Below are 25737 nucleotides of genomic sequence, written 5' to 3' on the forward strand. Positions count from 1 at the left end.
TTGGGGGCCGGTTACCCGCGTCCCCGGCCATTTCTGTTGGCAGGGATCTGGGCCACTGTTTCAGGCTCCAGGTCCCTCTGATCACCCTCTCTAGCCGCCACTGAACGAGTGGACACGCATGCCCACTTTGGCAACCTAAGCATCTCCAAGTGGGACCTGAGCTCAACATCCTTCCAGATGGACTTCTCCAGGTCGTTACCGAGCAGACACTCGACAGGCATGGAAGGGCTCACAACTGCCCTCAAAGGACCTGAGATCCCCCCACACTCGAAGGGAACCTGCATCACCAGACACTGGCGCTCTGAACTGTCGACTGCAATTACTTGGTGGAATGCCCCGGGGACTACCTGCCTCTCAGAGACCAGGTGACACCAAGCTGAGGTCACACTGGCTCCAGTATCCCTGAAAGCCTCTACCCTTCACCCATTGATGGCCACCCAGTTGCTATATTTCTTTGTGTTAGGGGGCACCTGGGCCCCTAGTACCATCTCACTGTCTCCTGGTGAGACAAGGGTCATTTCTGCGGGGTCCCCACCCTCCTGTTGGGACTCCTCTACCTCCCCAAGTGCTACGCTAGCCAACACCTTGGACTGCCCACCCGGGGGATGGCTGTGCCTCCTTGGAGCACCTGGGGTCCCCCTTTATGTGCCCCACCTGGTCACATGCAAAACATTTGCAGGGGCGTGTCTCAGCAGGCTTTCCTGTTGAGAACCCTTGCTTCTTATCCCCGGGGGATTGGAACCTTTACCCTGGGTGTTATTTTGGGGCCCTTTCGAGAACTCCTGTGTTTTATCCATTGTCACCCCCACTTTTCTGCTGGGGACTCTGCCCACCTTTGGCTGAGTCTCCCCCAAACGCTTCCTTGTGGACCCTGGTACTCACCCAGCGGTCCGCCTCCATAGCAAGCTTCCTGGGGTCAGTCAGCTTACTATCAACTAGGTGCTGGCGCAGATCTGCAAAACATAGACTAGACAGGTGCTCCCATGCAATCAAATTGTATAACCCCTGGAAATCTGTCACATTACTGCCCTTTACCCAGCCATCCAACGATCGACAAAACACATCCACACATTCTAACCACTTGTTGGCATCGGACTTCTTACTGGACCTAAACTGATCCCTGTACTTTTCAGGAGTAAGACCATACTTGGTGAGGAGGGCATCCTTCATGTCTGGATGGGTGAGGTGATACCCCTTACCCAAAGCTATCAAACTATCCCTCGCTTCTTTAGGGAAGAGGGTCCACAATCCTGCTCCCCAATTCTCTTCAGGGACCCCATTCATATGGATTGCCGCCTCATACCCCTAGAACCACCTTTGTATGTCGTCCCCCTTCTTGAACTCCTTGCCTACATTCTTGGGAATGTGCACGATTCTGTCTGTCTGCCTTGACGAGTTGCTGCCACCATCTGAGCTAGTTCTTTTCTCTCGATCCAGCTCCTTTATCCTAACTTCGTGTTCCAATACCATTCTCTTTTCCTCCATGGCTAATCTAATCTTTTCTAGTTCTGTGGCTATTTTCCTTGCCTCCGTCTGTCCCAAGCTCCTCCGTGGACATGCCACTGCTGCCTGGCCGGGAGGTTTCTCCCCCTCCCAACAGCGCATCCCTCCTAGGACTAGGCTCCTCTGCCTTCCCACTAAGATCACCAGATTGCCCACTTGCGTCTCTGGCTGCTACGCAGGCCCGCAGCACCTTCTGTAGCTCGTCTTTCCTCGTGAGGCCTCTGACTTGGACTTTTAGGTTTTTGCAAAGGGATTTCAACTCCCTAACAGTGTAGAGCTCCAACCTCTCCTCCTCAAAGGTAATGCCCAGGGTTGCAGTGGATGATGCTATTGATTCCGGCATGACGAAGTAGAACATTCACCTGGCTAGATCACAAAAATAGGCCAAAAAGAAAACGGGCTAGTATGTGGTACGTAATGGTCTGCGATATGGTGCACACCAATCACTGTAAGTCAAGTGCAAACGCAAGTCCTATCCTCATAGCTGCCAACCAATGTTAGAAATGGGAGTTTTATCTAGTTCATGTTTCCACTCATGCTATAGTAGTGTAGAGCATTAAGATGCCTGATGCAAAGAACATGTCCTGGTATGTTCAGAGGTTTCCAGGTAACAATAAAAATGTAAAGTAACTTTGGCGATTAAGGTTCCTGCTGTAGAGAGAGATTAGAGTTTTATCCAGTGGCTGTTTCGACTCATGTTAAAGTGATACAGAGGATTAAGTTCCCTACTACAAAGAACATATCCTTGTGTGTTGAGAGGTTTCAAGCAACAATAAAAATGTAAAGGTAACTTTGTCGATTACAGTTCCTGTTGGAGAGCGATGGGAGTATTATCTAATGTCGGTTTCCACTCATGCTAAAGTACCATAGAGGATTCAGATGCCTTGTGCTAAGAACATGTCCTTGTTCGTTCAGAGGTTTTCAGGCAACAATAAAAATGTAAAGGTAACTTAGCGTTTAATGTTCCAGCGGGAGAGAGATCGGAGTTTTATCCAGTAGCTGTTTTCACTGATGCTGAAGGAGTGCAGAGGATTAAGATGCATGTCTGCTGCAAACAACATGCTCTTGTGTGTCCAGAATTTTTCGGGCAACAATAAAAATGTAAAGGTAACTTTGGCGATTATTGTTCCTGCTGGAGATAGAAGGAAGTTGTATTTAGTGGCTGTTTCCACTGATGCTAAAGTAGCGCAGAGAATTAAGATGCCTGCTGCAAAGAACATGTCCTTGTGTGCCTATATGTTTTTAGGCAACAATAAAAATGTAAAGGTAACTTAGCGTTTAATGTTCCAGCTGGAGAGAAATTGAAGTTTTATCTAGTGGCTGTTTCCATGCATATTAAAGTAACGCAGAGGATTAAGATGCCTGCTGCAAAGAACATGTCCTTGTGTGTTCAGATGTTTCCAGGCAACAATAAAAATGTAAAGGTAACTTTGGTGTAAGGTTCCTGCTGCAGAGAGAGATTAGAGTTGTATCCAGTGGCTGTTTTGACTCATGTTAAAGTGACGCAGAGGATTAAGTTCCCTACTACAAAGAACATATCCTTGTGCGTTGAGAGGTTTTCAGGCAACAATAAAAATGTAAAGGTAACTTTGGCGATTAAAGTTCCTGTTGGAGAGCGATGGGAGTATTATCTAATGTCGGTTTCCACTCATGCTAAAGTACCATAGAGGATTCAGATGCCTTGTGCTAAGAACATGTCCTTGTTTGTTCAGAGGTTTTCAGTCAACAATAAAAATGTAAAGTTAACTTTAGCGATTAATGTCCCTGCTGGAGAGAGATCGGAGATTTATGTAGTTCATGTTTCCACTCATGCTATAGTAGTGTAGAGCATTAAGATGCCTGATGCAAAGAACTTGTCCTGGTATGTTCAGAGGTTTCCAGGTAACAATAAAAATGTAAAGGTAACTTTGGCGATTAAGGTTCCTGCTGTAGAGAGAGATTAGAGTTTTATCCTGTTGCTGTTTCGACTCAAGTTAAAGTGACGCAAATGATGAAGTTTCCTACTCCAAAGAACATATCCTTGTCTGTTCAGAGGTTTTCGGGCAACAATAAAAAAGTGTAAAGGTAACTTTGACGATTAAAGTTCCTGTTGGTGAGAGATGGGAGTTTTATGTAGTTCATGTTTCCACTCATGCTATAGTAGTGTAGAGCATTAAGATGCCTGATGCAAATAACACGTCCTGGTGTGTTTAAAGGTTTTCAGGCAACAATAAAAATGTAAAGGTAACTTTGGCGATTAATGTTCCTGCGGCAAAGAGATGGAAGTTTTATCTAGTGGCTGTTTCCACTCATGCTAAAGTTGTGCAGAGGATTAAGAAACCTGCTGCCAAGGACATGTTCTTGTGTGTCCTGAGACTTTGAGGCAACAATAAAAATGTAAAGTTAACTTTGGAAATTAATGTTCCTGCAGGAGACAGATCGGAGTTTTATCCAGTGGCTGTTTCCACTCATGTTAAAGTAGCGCAGATGATTAAGATGGCTGCTGCAAAGAACATGTCCCTGTGTGTTCAGACGTTTTCAGGCGCCAATAAAAATGTAAGGGTAACTCTTGTGATTAACGTTCCTGCTGGAGAGAGAGAGATCAGAATTTTATCTAGTGGCTGTTTCCACTCATGCTAAAGTAGCGCAGAGGATTAAGATGCCTGCTGCAATGAAAATGTCCTTGTGAGATCAATGTTTTCAGGTGACAATAAAAATGTAAAGGTAACTTTGGCAATTAATGTTAATGCTGGAGAGAGATGGGAGTTTAATTTAGTGGCTGTTTCCTGTGATGCTAAAGTAGTGCAGAGGATTAAGATGCCTGCTGCAAAGAACATGTCCTTGTGTGTTCAGACGTTGTCATGCGACAATAAAAATGGAAAGGTAACTTGTTAGGTTGGTCCATGGGGCTATGCATATTAAATTTACCCTTATTGCCGTTTCATTAGTTTGTAGACAAGCATTATTAATCTATTTACAATTGGTGATGTTTGATTTTTGTTGTAAGGATGCAAATGCCACCCACATGCACCCCAGCACACTACCCACATGCATCCCACCAACACACACCTTATAACAACACACCACACCATGCCACTGCCCCACATCACTGCACTAGACACCAAGGGCCATATGTAGGTGGCCTAACATTTACCACTTCATAAATACCGAATTTTACCGATTCGGTATTTATGAAGTGGTAAATGCTATGTAGGTAATCCATCGGTAATATTTACCGATTCGGAATGGGTCGGTATTTTAAAATCGGTATTTACCGATTTGGTAATGGTAACTGGCTTCCCATTGATTCCTATGGGCCAGGAGGCCCATAGGAATCAATGGGAAGCCAGTTACCATTACCGAATCGGTAAATACCGATTCGGTAATGGGGGGAGCACAATCAAGGGTGGCAGGGTGTCACAGTGACACCCTGTTGCACCCCTGATTCCTGCATGTGTGCACATGTGTCACACATACTGCCACATTGCACACTTCTAAGTGCCAAAAAATGCTTTTTCAAATCCATTTGTCATTTACCACCTACTTTTAGTTGGTGGTAAATAACGAATCCACACAACACCCACACACTCCCCCTACATCTCATTTCAGGATTCGGTATTTACCGAATCGGTAAAATTACCGAATCGGTAATTTTACCGATTCGGTAAATTACCGAATCCTGAAATGTCCCCCCTACATACCAAAAGCCTGAATACCGGTCGGTAACGGGATTTTTACAGAAAATCGGCCGTTACCGACCGGTATTAGGCTACCAACATATGGTCCCAAGTTTGCAGCATGGAGCACAGCAGCCACACTGCTCTACAACATACCTTAGAAACATTGCCAAAGCCTATAGCTCTGGCTAAAGACTTATACGGTCCCAAAGGCGAGACCAATTGGCTATGCCAATGCTTGTTTAATTCTGCAATGACTTTATCATATGTTACATGCTGTTTGGTGTATGATTCACACTGCAAACATTTTATGCCCTTGTTTTAAACATGTACAAGGAAAAGAGATACACAGTTTCACGTGAGGCTTCTGGTTGTCATGGAAACAGGTCAGAGGGTCAGTGTGAAGAAGGTCCATTGGAATGTTGGTGTTTGAAGATTCTTTGGAATGTTGGAGTTTAAACCGTGGATGACAGTTGGGGGGCAGGGGGGGCTCACACCAGCCTCAGCTCCGCTCCTCCCCAGAGATAGAAGTACGGGAAGAGCCTCTGTGTGAAGGGCGCCCGCGGGAAGGAGTAGAGAAGCTCCATGGAGTCAGCATTGTACAGGGACAGCCGCCCCCCCTCGTAGTCCAGATACACCCCCAGCTTCAGGGGCTTCTCACGAGGGGACAGAGGGGGGTCAGGGGAGGTGAGAGCCCTGTACTGACCCTCACACCCCAGCACAGCCCAGACTCCCCCCTCAGGTGACCATGTGAACCCTCCCTTCCTGCTCACAGACTCTGCTGCGACCCCCACATGCCACCCTCCCCCCTCTTGCAGCAGCTGCACCTCCCAGTAATGTCTGCCGGAGGTGAACCCCTCGCTCCCCAGCACACAGGGGTAGTAGGAGGTGAATCACTTGGGGGTGTCCGGCAGGGGCTGCGCTGTGCCCGTGTATCTCACTCGTCTCCCCCCCTCAGACAGGAGGAGCCAAGGATGAGCCGTGTCGGGATCCAGAGTCACCATCACTGCAGAGAAGAGATTCACAATTAGAGATTTAATGACACAAAGAAAGGCTGTAATTACTGCTTCTGCTTTACATATGATTAATGTACACCATATCTGGAAGGAGCACGCGGTGCTAGAGAGCGCAAGGCACTAGACTGCTCACTGCTGTAAAGCGAGCAGCACTAGACCGCTCACTGCACTAAAGCGAGCGGCACTAGACTGCTCACTGCACTAAAGCGCGCGGCACTAGACCGCTCACTGCACTAAAGCGCGCATTCATCTACAGCACACACTACACTAAACCGCAGTACATAGAGAGGACAGCAGGTGGGGCACTGGACTAGCGACTCCACAGTATGCTGTACTAGTGAGTGCACTGCATCAGATGGCACAGAGTGACAGAGTTACTCCAAGGCATACTGTACTAGTCAGTACTCTATAATAGATAGTACAGAGTAACAGAGGTACTCCAAGGTATCCAGTACTAGTCAGTACAGTGCAATACATGTCACTGAGTGACAGAGGGTACTGGAAGTGTACAGTACTGCTCAGTACACTTCATTTGATCGTCCAGAGTGACAGGCCTATTCCAAGGTATATTGTATTAGACAGTACACCACATTAGATGGTACAGAGTGACAGAGCTACTCCAAAATATGCTGTACTAGTCCGTACTCTGTATTAGTTGGAATAGAGTGAGTGAACTACTAAAAAGTATACTATACTAGTAAGTACACTCCATTAGATGGTACGGAGTAGTAAAGCTACCCCAAGGTATACTGTACTAGTCCGTACACTGCATTAGATGGTACAGAGTGGTAGAGCTACCCCATGGTATACTGTACTAGTCAGTACACTGCATTAGATGGTACAGAATGACAGAGCTACTGAAAGGTATGCTGTACTAGTTTAGTGACCCAGGTAGACACCACCCTTTAGAGATGCTTCGATTGGTTGGCATTAGTAGTATTAATGAGTGTAGATTCAGATGTTATTCCAGGTGTAAAGGCCACAGCAGGTAAACTCATGCACAGATACCACTCTGCACATTTTGCTGGTGGTCCCCGTGTCTTTTAGAGTCCCACAGACTTTGCAGACACTGCCTTTGGCTTTAGCTGTCCACAGACGCCGCCTCCCTATTCCTACTAGACCTCAGCCAGGATTTGGGGGTCACAGTTAAGTTTCTGATCAGAAGTGGTGTGGACGAGACACATTTGGTTGTGACATAAAGGCCGGAAAGCCGAGGTCCATCTCTTGGAATGTCCAATCTCAGGTCCATGGTCCAAGGGCCCCTGTCTAGCCTTAGGAATGTCTGAGAGGGAATAAACATTTCTACCTCGGGTCAGTGCAGCTAGAGAGAGGATCATTTTAATCTGATTAACTTCCAGCAGGGGCCGCTCCCAGGCCTGAGCTAAGCTCTAGTGAAGTCAAGACTACAGGGTTGTGTGGGAGGGTTTTCAGTTTTCCCAATACATTTATTTAAAAATCCCAGTATTTAGTGAAATAAACCACCGCACATCATTTGTGGGTTAGAAAGTTACAGTGGGAACAAAGCAAGGTTACAGTTTGGGTGTCTGATTATTTACAGACATATTCGAGACCCGGGTATCCTGCAGAAACACTACAGGGGCTGAGCCAGAATATCTCACTGAACTCCAGCACCCTGTAGAAACACTACAGGGGCTGAGCCAGAATATCTCACTGAACTCCACCGCCCTGTCAGAAGCACTACAGGGGCTGAGCCAGAATATCTCACTGAACTCCACCGCCCTGTCAGAAACACTACAGGGATTGAGCCAGAATATCTCACTGAACTCCACCGCCCTGTAGAAATACTACAGGGGCTGAGCCAGAATATCTCACTGAACTCCACCGCCCTGTCAGAAACGCTACTGGGGCTCAGCCTGAATATCTCACTGAACTCCACCGCCCTGTCAGAAACACTACTGGGGCTGAGCCAGAATATCTCACTGAATTCCACTGCCCTGTCGAAACACTACAGGGGCTGAGCCAGAATATCTTACTGAGATGCAACACCCTGTCAGAAACACTACGGGGCTGAGCCAGAATATCTCACTGAACTCCACCGCCCTGACAGAAACACTAAAGGGGCTGAGCCGGAATATCTCACTGGACTCCACCGCCCTGTCAGAAACGCTACTGGGGCTCAGCCTGAATATCTCACTGAACTCCACCGCCCTGTCAGAAACATTACTGGGGCTGAGACAGAATATCTCACTGAATTCCACTGCCCTGTCTAAACACTACAGGGGCTGAGCCAGAATATCTTACTGAGCTCCAACACCCTGTCAGAAACACTACTGGGGCTGAGCCTGAATATCTCACTGAACTCCACCGCCCTGACAGAAACACTAAAGGGGCTGAGCCGGAATATCTCACTGGACTCCACGGCCCTGTCAGAAACACTACAGGGGCTGAGCCAGAATATCTCACTGAACTCCAACACCCTGACAGAAACACTAAAGGGGCTGAGCCAGAATATCTCACTGAACTCCACCGCCCTGTCAGAAACACTACAGGGGCTGAGCCAGAATATCTCACTGAACTCCACCACCCTGTAGGATTACCACATGCAGTATTAACACATGCAGTATTACCACATACAGTATTACCACATGCAGGATTACCACATACAGTATTACCAAATGCAGTTTAGCCACATGCAGTATTACCACATACAGTATAGCCACATGCAGTATTACCACATGCAGTATAGCCACCTGCAGCATTACCATATGCAGCATAACCACATGCAGCTTAACCACATGCAGCATAACCACATGCAGTATTTCCACATACAGTATTTCCACATGCAGGATTCCCACATGCAGGATTACCACATGCAGTTTAACCACATGCAGTTTAGCCACATGCAGTATTACCACGTGCAGTTTAGCCACATCCAACATAGCCACGTGCAGGATTACCACATGCAGTATTACCACATGCAGCATAACCACATGCAGTATTACCACATGCAGTATTACTACATGCAGTATTACCACATGCAGTATTACCACATGCAGTATAACCACATGCAGCTTAGCCACATGCAGTTTAGCCACATGCAGTATTACCACAGGATTACCACATGCAGCATTACCACATACAGCATTACCACATGCAGTATTACCACATGCATCATTACCACATACAGGATTAACACATGCAGTATTACCACATGCAGTATTGCCAAATTTGTAATGCGATGTTTAAATCGGGGATTTTCCCGGACAGGCTAAAGAACACGCTATTAAAACCACTTCTTAAGAAGCCTGGTTTAGATAAAGATTCGCTGAAAAATTACAGGCCCATTGCCAGCCTGCCTTTTTTAGCCAAGGTGGCCGAGAAAGTAATGAATGATCAACTCTCAGAATACATTGAACAAAATGTCTTGCTTGATGACTCTCAGTTTGGCTTTCGGAAAATGCATGGCACCAAGACCGCGCTAATCAAAGCCGCTGATGACATTAGAACTATCAGAGACCAGGGGGGTACGGCAGTACTGGTTCTGCTGGATCTGTCTGCGGCCTTCGACACGGTCAATCACTCCATCTTGATTGACCGTGTCAGAGAGATGGGCATCCACTCTAGGGCTGGAGCCTTGCTTGCCTCCTTTCTGTCGGGCAGAACCCAGGCCGTAACACTGGGGCCATTTAAATCGGCCGATCTGGCTTTACCCTGTGGGGTTCCTCAAAGCTCATCCCTAAGTCCGACACTTTTTAACATCTATGTGTCGGACTTAGCTAGGGTTATTAAGACCTACCGGATGAGCCTTACAACATATGCCGATGACACCCAGTTGGTGTTAGCCATCAATAATGATGGAGAAAGGGTAGCGGCTCGGTTTCAAGAAGGCATGCTGGCAATTAAGGAGTGGATGGCCTGTAATTGCTTAAGGCTGAACTCCGAGAAGACTGAGGTGATTATTTTCGGTAAACTATCACCTATGTGGTCATCTATTTGGTGGCCCCCATTACTCGGAGCTATACCAACTCCAGTTCAGAAGGTCAGGAATCTGGGTGTCATCTTTGATGAGAAATTACATTTTGTTAATCATGCCAATCAAACAGCGTCCTTAGCATTTTACAAACTTAAACTTTTAAGAAAAATAATTCCATTTCTTCCAGAAAGTGCTAGGAAAACTGTGGTGAGTTCATTGATATTGTCATCTCTTGATTACTGTAACGGTTTATTTGCAAATGCTCAAGCTCGGGTGGTCGCCAAGCTACAATTGGTCCAGAATGCGGCTGCAAGATTGCTATCTGGGACCCCCAAATTTAAACCGATTAAGCAAGTAATCAGGAATTATCATTGGTTGACGGTCAAAAACCAGATCAGATTCAAAACTTTGTGTCTTATCTTTAAAGCCCTCCATCAGCTAGGGCCGGAGTTTCTTAAACAGAAGCTCACTCTCTATTGCCCTACCCGACAATTAAGATCCAAAAATCTACACCAACTAGTGGTGCCACGGACCAAGACTGTCACCTGGGGAGATAGATGTTTCACTAACACCGCAGCCAGACTTTGGAACACTCTTCCATTGGTGATTAGATCTACACCCACATTGTTCCAATTCAGGAAATTGTTGAAAACCTGGCTGTTTCACCAGTAGCTCTTCTCCTCACCTCATTACCTTTAATTCGCCACCGTCCTCATGGAGGCATTAGTTGAGTCATAGCGCCAAGACGTCTACGGGCATACGTTGCGCTTTACAAATCTTAAAAATAAATAAATAAATAAATGTGCAGCATAACCACATGCAGTATTACCGCATGCAGCAGCCATGTGCAGCATAACTACGTGCAGTATTACCACATACAGGGTTGTCACATGCAGTATTACCACATCAGTTACATCAGTGTAGCTACATGTGTTAGGTCAGTGTAGGTGCATGCGGTGGGTCAGTGTAGGTGAGTGCGCTAGGTCAGTGTAGGTGCATATGCTAGGTCAGTGTACGTCCATGTGCTAGGCCAGTGTAGATGCATGTGCTACGTAAGTGCAGGTGCATGCACTAGGTTAGTGTAGATGTATGCACTAGGTCAGTATAGGTTTATGCACTAGGCCAGAGTAGGTGCATGCGCTAGGTCAGTGTAGATGCATGAATTAGGTAAGTGCAGGTGCATGCACTAGCTGTGTAGATACATGCGTTGGGTCCGTGTAGATGCATGCGCTTGGTCCCTGTTGGTGCTAAAATTCAGGAAAACAGGGGTGCATATTCTCAAGGAGCTATCACCGAGTTATCTGCACTTTATCGCAGCCAAAGTCGCAATAAATTTACCGCCCCATTCACAAGCTGGTGCAAACAACCGATATCACCAGTTTTCAGGCGATAGCATCCTCAAAAAACATCGCCACATATGAACCCGGCAACTATCGCTAATGAGATGCAGAGTAGGCGATCCCGTGCACAAATCCGCAACAACACCACACCGCAACATTCTCAACGACCAGCCAGATCTGCGATAAGATCGCAAAACATGCGATAAGACGCATTAGCAGCAGGAAACTAACACCTGCTCTGACCTGGTGCACAGTCGGACTACAACCTGCACCAGAAAAGAGCCCAGCCCAAAGCCACACCTGAAGAACAAAGATGCCATGGAGCCACGGAACATGCGTGCCGTACACCCAAGAGGGCCACAACAACCCGGGACTCACGCCGGGTACCCCCCAGCTCCCCCTGACCAATACACTGCACATCAACGGCACGAAAACATGAACAAAAGCCCCCGCCTTATGTGTCACACATTTGCAACATACATGTGAGCACTGAAATCCTGATTCATACATCCACCCTTGAAAGACCAAGCAAAATGTCACATCCAAAATTGTCACCAAATAACTATTTTGAAGAGTCATGGTGGGGTATCCCTGGACAATCTGTGACTCACAGCCTGCAAGACAATATCCAAGATAAGAAGGTGTGTCAGGAACTCATCAAAGGACAGGGAGAGAGAGAGAGAAAGAAAGAGAGAAAGAGAAAGACTGAACAAGGAGCGCAAGGCCAATCGGGCCCTTGGCTCATGCAAACAAGCCAACAGCTGCGTGTGTCTCAAAATCTGTGCACCCCAAATCACAGGCCTGGCATCAAAGTCAGCGCGAAGTCCACATCACATTCAAGAAATACAAGCAGTAGTCAGATTCATATCAGGAATGAAAGCCTCTTTGTCTCAACACACAAGGCTGAAGGCCAACCGAACCCCCAACCTTGGTCCTGAATGTGGCTGGCACACCCTGCTTGAGATACCATGCCAGCCTCCGATGACTCCCACACCACGAACTGCGCTAATGAAACACCAACGTGCCCACACCCCACACACACTTGTCCCTGCGCGACCTACACCTGCAAGGGATGCCCTTGACACATAGGTTAAAAACTACCCATATGTCCAAACGTCACACACACATACGACTCATTGCCCAAAGCTGTGGCATATCGTCCACCGAACTGCCACCGGTCTGAGGAGTGCCATTGCCAAGAGCCCAACAAACGCAATGGCAAGCACTCCCGGGCACAAGCACAACCCCTGTCACGTGGGACTGTACTGTGCACTAATGCTGCATCTGTTGGTATCCCTGCCAATGGCAGTGTTGCGAATCAGTTACCGTCTGAGTTTCCGTCTTGCCTACGTCACCTGCCTCCAGCCCTGGTTCCACTGTCGATCATGCACATTCGAGTGGCCCATGGAGGTCTGCCTATCCAACGCAAGGGTAGCTGAATTGGACTGTGACCTGACAGTGTGCCCCCTGTTGGCCCACAAACAGGAGTGTCACCGGGATAGCCATGCATGAGATGCACTGATCTTTGGTGTATGTGCTGGCAGTTGTGCATGGGAGATTGCACAACTCCTCGTGTGCAGTGACCACATCGAGGCGCTCCCCTTTTGGGCTGTGTTGCGGATTGGGGAAACGGCGTGGACTGAGCACATCTGCCCGAACCAGTTAATAGATTGGCTCACCCTGGTGTTCCTTGAACCCGACACCGATGTACTATTGGAACACATTGCACATGAGGCTGCGCTGGCATTCATGGACGCGTAACTACGTTCCTGCAGCCACATCGGATTGTCACCCAGAGCACAGATCCCAAAACCTTGTTGCATCGTGGAGAATGCTCACATATCCCACCACAACAGAGGACATGTCTGACTTTGTCTGGACTCTGAATGCATATGTGTGGACCTACCTTGTGCAAGGTGATGCAGTTCCATGGTCGGAGCAGCACAGCGTCGTTTGACAACGTTACCAATTTGAACACACTGCTGGGGGAGAGCACACACATGGCAATGTAGCATGACATGTGACCTTGTCAGACCCTTTCACCTGATCACTGTCAGCAGAGCAGACAGCCGGCGCAGTCCGGTGGCAGAGCACTATGCAGACTCCATGGGCTGTATGTCGTGCCCCTCACACGGGGCAATGGGCAGACGCCAAACAACACATCACTCGTCCAGCAAGGCAAGGTGGGCTGAGACCACTGCCATCCGTAATGATTGGTGTTCAGCTCTGCCTCCCCATTCCCTGCACCTCGAATGGTTCCCATGCTGCGTGCAAGTGTCTTAAGCATGTCCCTGCCTATTGTGGCCGTTGCTTTGTCTATACTGACACGCACATACCAAAAAAGTCTACGCAATTTCACTGGTGTCCAACTGTGATGAGTATTTATTAGATTGACCACTCGTGTGCCACAATGAGCATCGTCCCTACACAGGGAGAGTCTGACTGACGCATGTACAATGGGGGTGGGTCCTTTTTGACAGCTCCTCCTCTGTGAGCCAGACACTGTTTTCGGATAGTTGCTGGCAGACCTGTGCACTTACGTGTCTTCAGCAATGTGAGTATGGTGTCCAACCTCTGACCATGTGAAGCAATGTCATAAATCATAACAGAATGTGTCCACACAGATGTGTGTGAGTAGGTATGCGACATGAAGTTCTGTTGTCACGTGATGTAGGACACCACTCCTGGCCTGCTACCGATTTAGTCATTCCTACACACAGCCCTATTCAATACGTGGACGCGTGCCTACGTTGGGGGGTTGTGAGATTGCTGTTAATGTGCAATGGGGACACAGTTATTACTCACCTCACAGTCATGCAATTGGCCAGGTGTCTCAGGGATAGACATGTCCATAAATGTCAGTTACCAGGGTGTGCCTTCATGTGCAAACATGGTCCCTACATCCAGCCATACTTCCATGCGTGTGTGTACATAGTGAAGACACATCTGTGTGATTTAGAATGTTTTATTCACATTCAGGTGATTGACGGAGCTGGTGCTGTACATGTTCATCCAAGCCCACATAACATGGAAGCCCAGTGGCGGGCCAACCAGAGTCCTTTGGGGATTGAAAAGTGATTGGAAAGAGGGAGAGTGCAGTCCGCAGCAGGATTGCTGTGTAATTGTCAATCAGTGAAGATGTGGCAGTCCATGTCGGGGTCCAGGTGTATGTCCCAGAGTATTCCGGAGAACAGTGGGAGGTGTTGTCCCAGGGCATGATGCATAGGGCTGAACCAGGCAGGGACAGGCCATCTGGCGGTGATGGATGCTACTACCTCCTTCCTCACACAATAATTACCATCCACATCTTACTCCTTTGATACTTCTTCTGTGTCCGGTGTGTGTGGCGGTGTAATGGCTGCATCACTGGGTGCCACTGACACAATAGGGTGCGAAGGTGATGGGGCTGCATCACTGTGTGTCACTGACACATCAGGGGTCGGAGATGTGTGTGTCAAAGTTCCCGCTGCAGTTATCTGGGACTGGCTCAGTGACAGCAATGGCAAGATGATGAACTGCAGGGCATGGAAGATCCCAGCTACATCTCGCTGGTGTTCAGCCGTGGCAGCCATACTTCCAGCCTGCATCTGCTCCATGGTCTCCATTGTCCTCTGCATCTGTACCAACTCTGTGCTGTCATCGCTGGTGCCTGTCTGACTGGACAGTTCCTGTATCAGAGTAATGGCCCCAGCGAGGTCAGCCAAGGATTGTTGGTGAGCATGGTGCAGACAGGGGGTGTCCGTAAGGGACTGTACGTGGTCCCTGATGGGACTCAGACACCCTCATATGGCCTCGAGATTAGCTGCCACGAGCTCGAAACCCACCCGCAGCTGATCCGTCAACTCCACCTGGCAACCCAACACACAGCGTTGAAATTTCATGTATTGTTCGTGGGGGTCCTGGGAGACAGCCGTGGTTGTGTGTTTTTCCTGCTGTGTGGTGTGTGCAGGTGGGGGGGTCACCTCGAGGCAGCTGGCCTGCCCTGCTCCTGGGGGTGGGCTGCGGAGGCTGTCCATTATCCGTTGGAGTGTGTCTTGACATATGTGCAGGTTGCCCTCTACATCTCTACATCATCAATGATGGGATTTGGGGTCTGCTCTGCAGTAAGTGTTGATTGTCCCTCTGCAATGTTAAGGGGAGATGCAGGTTAACAGTGTGTTCCATGTATGTTGACGCTTTGCAGATGTTTATATACAGACTGCATGACAAGGCAAATTTGACTGTTTTGGTGGAGCTGGCTATTTGATGGCAGACAGTGGGATTTTCGACTACATGACGGATGTGTGGTAGTACCCGTACATTATCATCACACAGTGTCAGGCAATGCCAGATGTGAGTGGCCAGTTTCTACGCACAAGCGGAACCTGTTGTGTCCTCTGTCCTGTGGTGTAGGTGTTGCACTTTAAACCACATTGCCGTCATTGCTGATGTTCTGTGATTGCTATGTGTGTGTGCTGCATTGTGGGGGAGTTTCCCCTGTAGCTCTGATTTTGTGTACCCTTATCCCTTTGAGGCGGTGTGTCTTTGAATTGTGTGCTTTTCGGGGGCTGAAATGTTTGCGACTTGGCTCATATGTGCTCTTGGACAGATTTTGTGGCCTTGTGCATTGTTCGTCTGCTGCGTGTATTGGACGGCATGGGTTGTGGGTGTACGTGGATATGCCAGAGTGTGACCTGCTCCTTTACGGATGTGATCCGCACTGGGCCACCTCCATGTCGAATCGTGCACCATGCCATGTATTTTGGCTGCTGCCATGCTATCTGTCATACGGTGTCATTTGCATAGTCAGTGTGGCTCACACAGCCACTGCTTTTCTGGATTCATCACATGTGCGTGGCTCAGTTGTGTCATTGGTGATTTGGAGGGGACCCATATGTGTACATGGTGGATGGGGGTCTACTTGGTGTTTGTATGTGTGCTGCAGTGTTGCAAGTGTATCAGGGACATGTTCCACAGTCATTGTGCATGTGCAGTGTGCTACACATAATTGTGCATGTGTGCCATTGTGCCCATCTCTCCCAGTCCCTGGTGGATATCACCCTGTTGCTGTTGGGTCAGGTCATGTCGAGCTGTGTCCAGGCCCCCAATTCCTTGCACCGTCTCCACACTGATGACTGTGGCCACCATTTGGTCCAGCTCACCCAGCTCCTCCTGTGTCGCAGGACTCCCACCTCCAGTCGCCGTTGCTGCCTTCCTGTTGGTGGCGAGCTTCTCCTTGGTTTGGCTGTGCATTTCATGCCAGCGCCTCTTGACCTCTTCCATTGACCTCCTCGACACTGCATTGACGTTGGTGACGATGGACTGCCATATTTCCGTTTGGGTTGCCAGTGCCGCGGTGGAGGTGACTAACAGTTGTTGCTGGTTTTCTATCACCTCCTTGAGGAGGATCCTTAACCCAGCCTTTCTCTTCCTCTTCTCCTTCTCCTTGCCCTTCCCTGAACACAGGGTTCCTGGCTGGTCCTCCGTGGGGCTTGTGGAGTTCAGCGTGCCCTCTGCACTCGGTCCAGGTGCATCCATTCATGGTTCTACGCAGTTTGAATTGGTTTTGGTGTTTATTTTTTTTTGCTTTTATAGTGCATTTTCCCGCATGACGCATGGGAATTGCAGGCCTGTCGCTGGTTTTCGCTGATTTTGGTATCGCGCTTTGTGGCATAACAAATTTTTGACCGTTCATGTTTCGTATTTTTTGTTTGTCGCATTGGTTTTTACGCTGTCATTTGGCACGTTATCATGCTGCTATCGCATGGTGCCGCTGGGTTGGATATTGGACGTTAAGAAAGTGTTTTCTCGCGATAGACTGCGATATGCAAAGTTGCATTAAGCTAAATTTGCGATGGTTATTACACGTTCTTGAGAATATACCCCAATGTGTTATGTGGTAAATACCAAATTCTGAGGTAATTTCCCATTCAATAGTCCCAGAATACTGCAGTAACTGAGTTACTCGCAGTTGTCAAGCCTAGCAGTATCATAACAGTATCATCGTTCGACACTGTCTCCCACCAGATCTTGCTCAAGAGATTGGACTCGGGACCTGCTCTTTAGTGGATGACGAGCTTTCTGTCCTCCCGTTCCCAGACCATCAATTTAGGCCCTTTTCGGTCAAGGACGATGGAACTGACCAAGGAAGTTCCCCAGGGCTCATGTTTAAACCCTCCCTTATTCAACATCTATGTGGCTCCCTTAGACAACCTCCTCAGGACCTGTGGCTGTATGCCGATTTCATATGCATTGCTGACGACACTCAGCTCCTCTTCTCATTTAATAAATCCACTCCCTTTGTACAGGGAAGACGGAGATTATGCTTTGCAGAGAGGCATCTTTGCTGTGGACACCAGACTGGTGGCCAGTAACCCTTGGCACCCCCCGCCCCTCAGGCCCTTGTTAAAAACCTGGGCATCCGCGTAGACCGGGCCTTGACCATGAAGGAGCATGCCGCTTATTCTGCTGGCTCCTGCTTCTACGTGCTGGGTTTGTTACGGTAAGTTTTTCTTTTCCTCCGAGATTCCACTCGCAAAACCCTAATTCAGAAAATGCTAGTAAGCCGCTTAGACTACTGCAACGCTTTCCTGGTCTCGGCCAATGAGTCCTCGCTGAGCAGATTGCAGGTGGTTTAGAACACAGCAGCGCGCCTTGTCTCGAACGCCCCCCGAAATCTGCCTCCCTTCCTCTCCTTCAACAGCTTCATTGGCACCCAGTGCACAAGCGGGTTAAATTCAATACTGCTTCACCGTCCACAAGGCCTTGAATAACAACGGCCCCCTCTACATGGCCGAGAAACGTAATCATTATGTCCCTTCTAGGACCCTCCGGTCAGGAACCAAATTGCTTCTCTTGGTCCCACGGATCAGGAAATCAAGGTTAGGTGGGACATCCTTTTCCTACCTTGCTCCCCTTTACTGGAATCAGCTCCCCATTTACCTGAGACGATGTCCTGACTATCTCCGATTTAGAAAGCTTCTTAAGACTACTCTGTTCTGATAATGCTCGTCAGCCTGTCCAGCAGCAAGGTCCGAAGCGCAGAGATACCCCTTTGAGGGTGATTCAGGCGCTATATAAAACCCATAAATAAATAAATGTGAGGTGTGAAATTACCGCATCTGAATTTCCGATAAACTTAGCATGAATGTCCAAGGGGAAGAATGATTTAAAGAAAGGAAATGCGGCAGCGTGTGTACAGAATAGAGATAAGTAGAAATCTAGAAAAATCTGGAAAAGACAAAATTTAGAGACAAATCAAGTAACTGTACCCTGACGTGAGGGCACGTTACCACTGAATGCCATACAATACCATACCATACAGCCATCCCATTCCATCACCACCATACCAAAGCATCCCATATGATACCATGATCTCACCCTATAGTACACCACACCATACATACCATCATAACATTCCATACCATACCAGTCCATACAATCCCATCCGATCCAACCCCACCCCACCATAACATCCCATACATACCATACCATTTCGTAGCACACCACACCATACCATAGCATACCACACCACACCATACCATAGTATACCAAACCGCACTGGGAAACATCCTTTACAACGCAGTCATTACATTGCAACATCCTTTACATCGCATGTCATTACAACATAGCCATTACATCGCATGTGATCACTACAACGCATATCATTACAACGCATGTCACTACAATGCAGGCATTACATCGCAAGTCATTACAATACATACCATTACAACGCATAGTACCCTTACACTATCCAACACTTACCCTATTGTTGCACTCACTGGAGATAGAATAGAAATTATTACCCCTATACTATCCAACACTTACCTTAAATGCGATGTAATGGTATGCATTGTAATGGTATGCGTTGTAAAGGTATAATGCAATGTAATGTTATGCATTGTAAAGGTAGTTTCTGAAAATGCGATGTAATGGCATGCAATGTAAAAGAATGCGTTGTAAAAGATGTTGCGATGTAAAAACTGTGTTGTAAAGGCATGCGTTGTAAATGTAAGCTTTGTAATGTCATACATTCTACCACACCACACCATACCATAGCCCACCACACCATACCATACCATAGCACACCACACCATACCATACCATAGCTCACCATACCATACCATAGCACACCACGCCTTACCATAACATACCAAACCATACCATACCATAGCACACCATACCATAGAACACCTCACCTTACCATAGCATACCATACCATACCACACCTTACCATAGCATTTCTTAACACACCACACCATACCACACCATACCATAGCACACCACACCATACCATACCATAGCACACCACACCATACCATACCATAGCTTACCATACCATACCATAGCACACCACGCCTTACCATAACATACCAAACCATACCATACCATAGCACACCATACCATAGCACACCTCACCTTACCATAGCATACCATACCATACCACACCTTACCATAGCATTCTTAACACACCACACCATACCATAGCACACCACACCATCTCATACCATATCATTTTCATGAGCAGTAATATTCAGAGCTAATCATCGCAATGATAATTACCTTTATAACTCTTCACCACCACCTCTGGGCACTGAATCTTCAAATTATTACACCTGTAATAACAAACATCATCTTTGTATTAAAGAACAATGACAGCTACAGGAACAAAGGATGAACATCACACAAGGCCTGTTTTTGAAATAAGATTCATTATTAAGAGCAGCGCCTGCGGACTAGTGCTCAGTGTGAGTTACTGTTCATACACTAGAGTCAAACCTCTAACGATATCCAAAAGTACCTTTAACATCTTATGACAGGATGTGGGTGTTCTAAGGCAGATAGCTCGGTGAGACCAGCACGCTTCATGTGATGCTATGGAGTGCCTCAGCATGGGTCTTCTAGGAGCGGCCGTTGGCTGAGTGAGGGGGGGCGGTTGAGTAACAGGTTACATCTGCTCCTGGTGGGGTCTCGTGTATATATGTGTGAAAGGTTTCCCCTAAGTACTTTTAGGTCCAAGAGGAGGGGAGAGAGACAAGTGAAAAGAAAGAACCTCTTAACTGACCTATCTTATTTGTGCAGTGTTAATCACTTATGTTTAGCAAAAACCCCAGAATACAAGATTACTCAAAATACATTCAAAATTTCTTTTTATTATTTTGTTTTTTTTATATTAAATTTGTAAATAGCAAAACAATCATGTGTGTTCTCTTGGCATATAATTTGTATATACATCATACATTACTGCAAACAATGTTTCCACATTAGTTAGATTTCATAAATACTTGTGATTTTAGAAAACGACACAATTTGAGAAAAAACTTGTGGAAAAGAACCCCCAAGAGAGAAAAATAAAACCGTCATATCAACATTCTCACCAAGCAATTACTCTTTCATACCATCAAACATGCCACATAGAGTGGAGAAGAAATTAATTTTTCGTAAAAACACAACCACAACCAACTCTGGTGTAAGATCCTACTTAAATTTTGATTCAAAAAAATATATGTACATATAAGTTTTGGATAGTTCTTGCTAAGTCCTAAGGTACTGGAATCAGGACAATGAGATTGGATTCTTCTATGGATCTCCCAGGTGTGTGGTTGGTACTCCCGGTCTACGTACGTTTCGGAGACTGTATACAAATTTGACGTCTCCTTCTTCAGGACCAGTGTATTTATAGAGGTATCTTAGTCGTCTGAGCGGCGAAAGGATAAGGGTTCTCTGTGTGTTATTGGCGTAGCCGCTCGTTTCTCGACATCTGATCTGTATTTAAGCTGGTGCGGTTATCACGAAGATTTTCCAGAGATATAGCTCTTCTTAAAAGTGAATAGGCATAAAGAGTTGTGTGCCTCGATGTATTAGGCCAATGATAATTCATACGTTCTGTTTATTCCAAAGACAAAGCGAGAGCGATTGGTCACATGGTTTAAAATGTTTTTATCAGATCCATCCAAGTTATTTAAATACGAGAGTCCTCGAAAGGGTACGCTGCATGTCTGTCCTTTTAATTTAAACAGGTTGAGAAACGTGTTGAGTTCAAAGGTACAATCTCATAGTCTGCGCAGTTTCCCGTTTTCTATACCGCTGGGTCGAAAAAGCCGCCAATAGAACACACATGATTGTTTTGCTATTTACAAATTTAATATAAAAAAAACAAAATAATAAAAAGAAGTTTTGAATGTATTTTGAGTAATCTTGTATTCTGGGTTTTTTGCTAAACATAAGTGATTAACACTGCACAAATAAGATAGGTCAGTTAAGAGGTTCTTTCTTTTCAGGGGTCTCGTGTATATACTTATTAAATACCTTCTTACCTGAGGTCCACGTGAATTCATGACAGCGCCCACAACACAACATTGTCACATCAGAGATCAGAGAGGGAGAAATAAGGGAACAGGTTAGGAGGCTCAGTAAAGGGAAAGCAGCAGGCCCAGGCGGGATCAGAGAGGGAGAGATAAGGGAACAGGTTAGGAGGCTCAGTAAAGTGAAAGCAGCAGGCCCAGATGGGATCACAGAGGGAGAAATAAGGGGACAGCTTAGGAGGCTCAGTAAAGGGATAGCAGCAGGCCCAGGCGGGATCAGAGAGGGAGAGATAAGGGAACAGGTTAGGAGGCTCAGTAAAGGGAAAGCAGCAGGCCCAGAGGGGATCACAGAGGGAGAGATAAGGGAACAGGTTAGGAGGCTCAGTAAAGGGAAAGCAGCAGAGCCAGACAGGATCACAGAGGGAGAGATAAGGGAACAGGTTAGGAGGCTCAGTAAAGGGAAAGCAGCGGGCCCAGACGGGATCACAGAGGGAGAGATAAGGGAACAGGTTAGGAGGCTCAGTAAAGGGAAAGCAGCAGGCCCAGGCGGGATCAGAGAGGGAGAGATAAGGGAACAGGTTCGGGGGCTCAGTAAAGGGAAAGTAGCAGGAGACCCAGGAGGGATCACAGAGGGAGAGAAAAGGGAACAGGTTCGGGGGCACAGTAAAGGGAAAGTAGCAGGAGACCCAGGAGGGATCACAGAGGGAGAGAAAAGGGAACAGGTTCGGGGGCACAGTAAAGGGAAAGCAGCAGGCCCAGACGGGATCACAGAGGGAGAGATAAGGGAACAGGTTAGGAGGCTCAGTAAAGGGAAAGCAGCAGGCCCAGACGGGATCCCAACTGAATTCTATAAAAAAAATGTAAATCTTTGTTCTCTTACTGAGTATCTTATTTTAATGAGATCTCTCTGGAAGACTGTTAAATTCCACCTTCCTAATATGAGGCAACTGTAGTTATGATCCTTAAGCCGGGTAAAGACGCTAGGTTAATGGATTCCTACAGACCTATATCTTAGTTGAACTGTGATTACAAAATGATCCCAGGAGTTTTGGCTAAGAGATTGTCAGATGTCCTTCAAATGTTGATCCATTTCGATCATAAGGGGTTTGTGCCTGGAAGGAAGCTGTATGAATTATCCCAATGACATTAGACATTAGTGAGAATGATATGGCCGAGGCCTCTAATCTCCTGTTGTCAATCGCAAGAATTGATGCTGCTAAAGCATTTGATAGGGTTAATTGGGTCTATCTTTGGGAGGTATTGCAGGATTATGGTTACAGCAGCAATGTTACTGAAGTTGTGCAAATGTTATATAAGGTGCCGGCAGCTAAGATTTTGGATGGTGAACTAACAGCTTTGTTTCAGATATCCAGGGGAACTAGACAGCTGTGTCCTTTGTCGCCAATTCTATTCTGTGTATATATTGAGCCCTTTTCCCAGATGATTTGGCAGGATTAGACCATTCTTCCCTTTGAAGCTGCAGGGTTACCAACCAGACTAGCACTGCATGCTGATGACATAGTTCTGTATGCATTGAACCCAGAGCTCTCTGTTCCACAGCTTGAGACGCATGCCAGAGATTCTGGGAGTCTGTCAGGATATCTAATCAATAAGGTAAAGACCGGGCTAGAGAGAAAGTAGGGCTTCAAACCAAAAACCAGATTAGGAATCATGGGATCATCGTAACTCAGAGTTTGGAGGAAATATCGGATGTAAACTTGACTAAGGTATCACATTGTTAATTAGGAAAATATCGATGCTGATATGACAAATGATACATTTATTTATGAGAACAAAATCGCGTCAATTAACAAATTCACCCGATGTGAACGCCGCATCAACCTCGACTCGCAAATACGTAGTCCGGCAATCACTGAGACCTAGGCCCAAGGTTACTGATTGTCAGGCCACAGGTGGGGTGGCACGTAGCCAGCAGACAAATGCATGGACGGGAAATCCGAGATCAAACCTACAGATTAGTGAAGAGACACTACAATTGTTAAGGGAGATTGGCCCCAATAAAGTGAGCATGGCTGGAGGGGGTACGCGCGCTCCAAAAACAGCATAAAGTCAGATGCTACATAAGTTGGGAACATAGAGAAAATCACATCACAGAACACGCAGTGATCACGTGCTCCCCATGCCAGACATCTGGACACTTTAACCGCTGGTCGCATTTTGTCCTTGCAAGGTCGAGGCCCACCTGGATTATCAATTAAAATTAATTTATGAATCTAGAGGGAGCAACTTACATTCCTCTCCCTACAAGGATCTCCAGAAACATTTTATTGCCTATAATGAATTGTATATAAGAACGCTACAGATTGATTGTAATTTGAGACATTCCTCAGACCCTGTGTCTGTAACTGTTCTCCCGGCCGCTATGTTTAATTAAACAAACTGTTCCTGTTTTGCCAAAGGTTTTTCAAAGGTATTTCATGTTCAAGCAACACCGTGATATAGATGCTCTACTTACAAGATGGAGGGAAAATCTGCCCCATGGTATCTATGGGAGGGTGAACACCATTAAGAAGCTGGTTCTTCCGAAGGTGATTGTCTTGTTTAACACTAAACCACTTCCTTTCCCCAAAAAGCTTTTGCAGAAATTGCAAGGGAGGGTCAGCAGCTTTATATGGGCATCCATGGGAGACAGGAGAGACTGAAGCAAGGGACGGTCAGCAGCTTTATATGGGCATCCAGGGGAGCCAGGATGGCACGAAAGAAGGAGGAGACTGAAGCAAGGGAGGGTCAGCAGCTTTATATGGGCATCCAGGGGAGCCAGGATCTCATGAGAGAAGCTCTGGAGACTGAAGCAAGGGAGAGTCGGCAGCTTTATATGGGCATCCAGGGGAGCCAGGATCTCACGAAAGAAGCCCCAGAGGAGACTGAATCAAGGGAGAGTTGGCAGCTTTATATGGGCGTCCAGGGGAGCCAGGATCTCATGAAAGAAGGAGGAGACTGAAGCAAGGGAGGGTCGGCAGCTTTATATGGGCATCCAGGGAGCCAGGATCTCATGAAAGAAGCTCCAGAGGAGACTGAAGCAAGGGAGGGTCAGCAGCTTTATATGGGCATCCAGGGAAGCCAGGATCTCATGAAAGAAGCTCCAAAGGAGACTGAAGGAAGGGAGAGTTGGCAGCTTTATATGGGCGTCCAGGGAAGCCAGGATCTCATGAAGGAAGACCCAGAGGAGACTGAAGGAAGGGAGAGTTGGCAGCTTTATATGGGCGTCCAGGGGAGCCAGGATCTCATGAAAGAAGGAGGAGACTGAAGCAAGGGAGGGTCAGCAGCTTTATATTGGCATCCAGGGGAGCCAGGATCTAATGAAGGAAGCCCCAGAGGAGACTGAAGCAAGGGAGGGTCGGCTGCTTTATATGGGCATCCAGGGAGCCAGGATCTCATGAAGGAAGCTCCGGAGGAAACAGAAGCAAGGGAGTGTCGGCAGCTTTATATTGGCATCCAGGGGAGCCAGGATCTAATGAAGGAAGCCCCAGAGGAGACTGAAGCAAGGGAGGGTCAGCAGCTTTATATGGGCATCCAGGGAGCCAGGATCTCATGAAAGAAGCTCCGGAGTAAACAGAAGCAAGGGAGGGTCGGCAGCTTTATATTGGCATCCAGGGGAGCCAGGATCTCATGAAGGAAGCCCCAGAGGAGACTGAAGCAAGGGAGGGTCGGCAGCTTTATATGGGCATCGAGGGGAGCCAGGATCTCATGAAAGAAGCTCCGGAGGAGACTGAAGCAAGGAAGGGTCGGCAGCTTTATATGGGCATCGAGGGGAGCCAGGATCTCATGAAAGAAGGAGGAGACTGAAGCAAGGGAGGGTCAGCAGCTTTATATGGGCATCCAGGGGAGCCAGGATCTCATAAAAGAAGCCCCGGAGGAGACTGAAGTGAGGGAGGGTCAGCAGCTTTATATGGGCATCCAGGGGAGCCAGGATCTCATGAAAAAAGCTCCGGAGGAGACTGAAGGAAGGGAGAGTCAGCAGCTTTATATGGGCGTCCAGGGGAG

At 47.2% G+C, this 25737-nt stretch overlaps 1 protein-coding gene and 1 long non-coding RNA gene across 2 annotated transcripts in view; one reads left to right on the forward strand and one right to left on the reverse strand.

Moving 5' to 3' along the window:
- Window positions 1–25737, forward strand: part of LOC146869066 (uncharacterized) — a 185822-nt gene that overhangs the window by 66777 nt on the left and 93308 nt on the right. The gene's annotated exons all lie outside the window — the stretch shown is intronic.
- The window catches only part of LOC146869067 (E3 ubiquitin-protein ligase TRIM11-like), a 42904-nt gene continuing 22550 nt past the window's right edge, over window positions 5384–25737 (reverse strand). Inside the window, exons 5-6 of the mRNA XM_085650714.1 lie at window positions 19991–20043; window positions 5384–6165 (exon numbers count right to left, since the gene is read on the reverse strand). Coding sequence (XP_085506840.1) covers window positions 6053–6165; window positions 19991–20043 — 166 coding nt within the window. The 3' untranslated portion in view covers window positions 5384–6052. The remainder of the gene's footprint in view (window positions 6166–19990; window positions 20044–25737) is intronic.

The sequence above is a fragment of the Triturus cristatus genome, chromosome 1_1, assembly GCF_964204655.1.
Source record: "Triturus cristatus chromosome 1_1, aTriCri1.1, whole genome shotgun sequence".
In the NCBI taxonomy this organism is placed as follows: domain Eukaryota; kingdom Metazoa; phylum Chordata; class Amphibia; order Caudata; family Salamandridae; genus Triturus; species Triturus cristatus.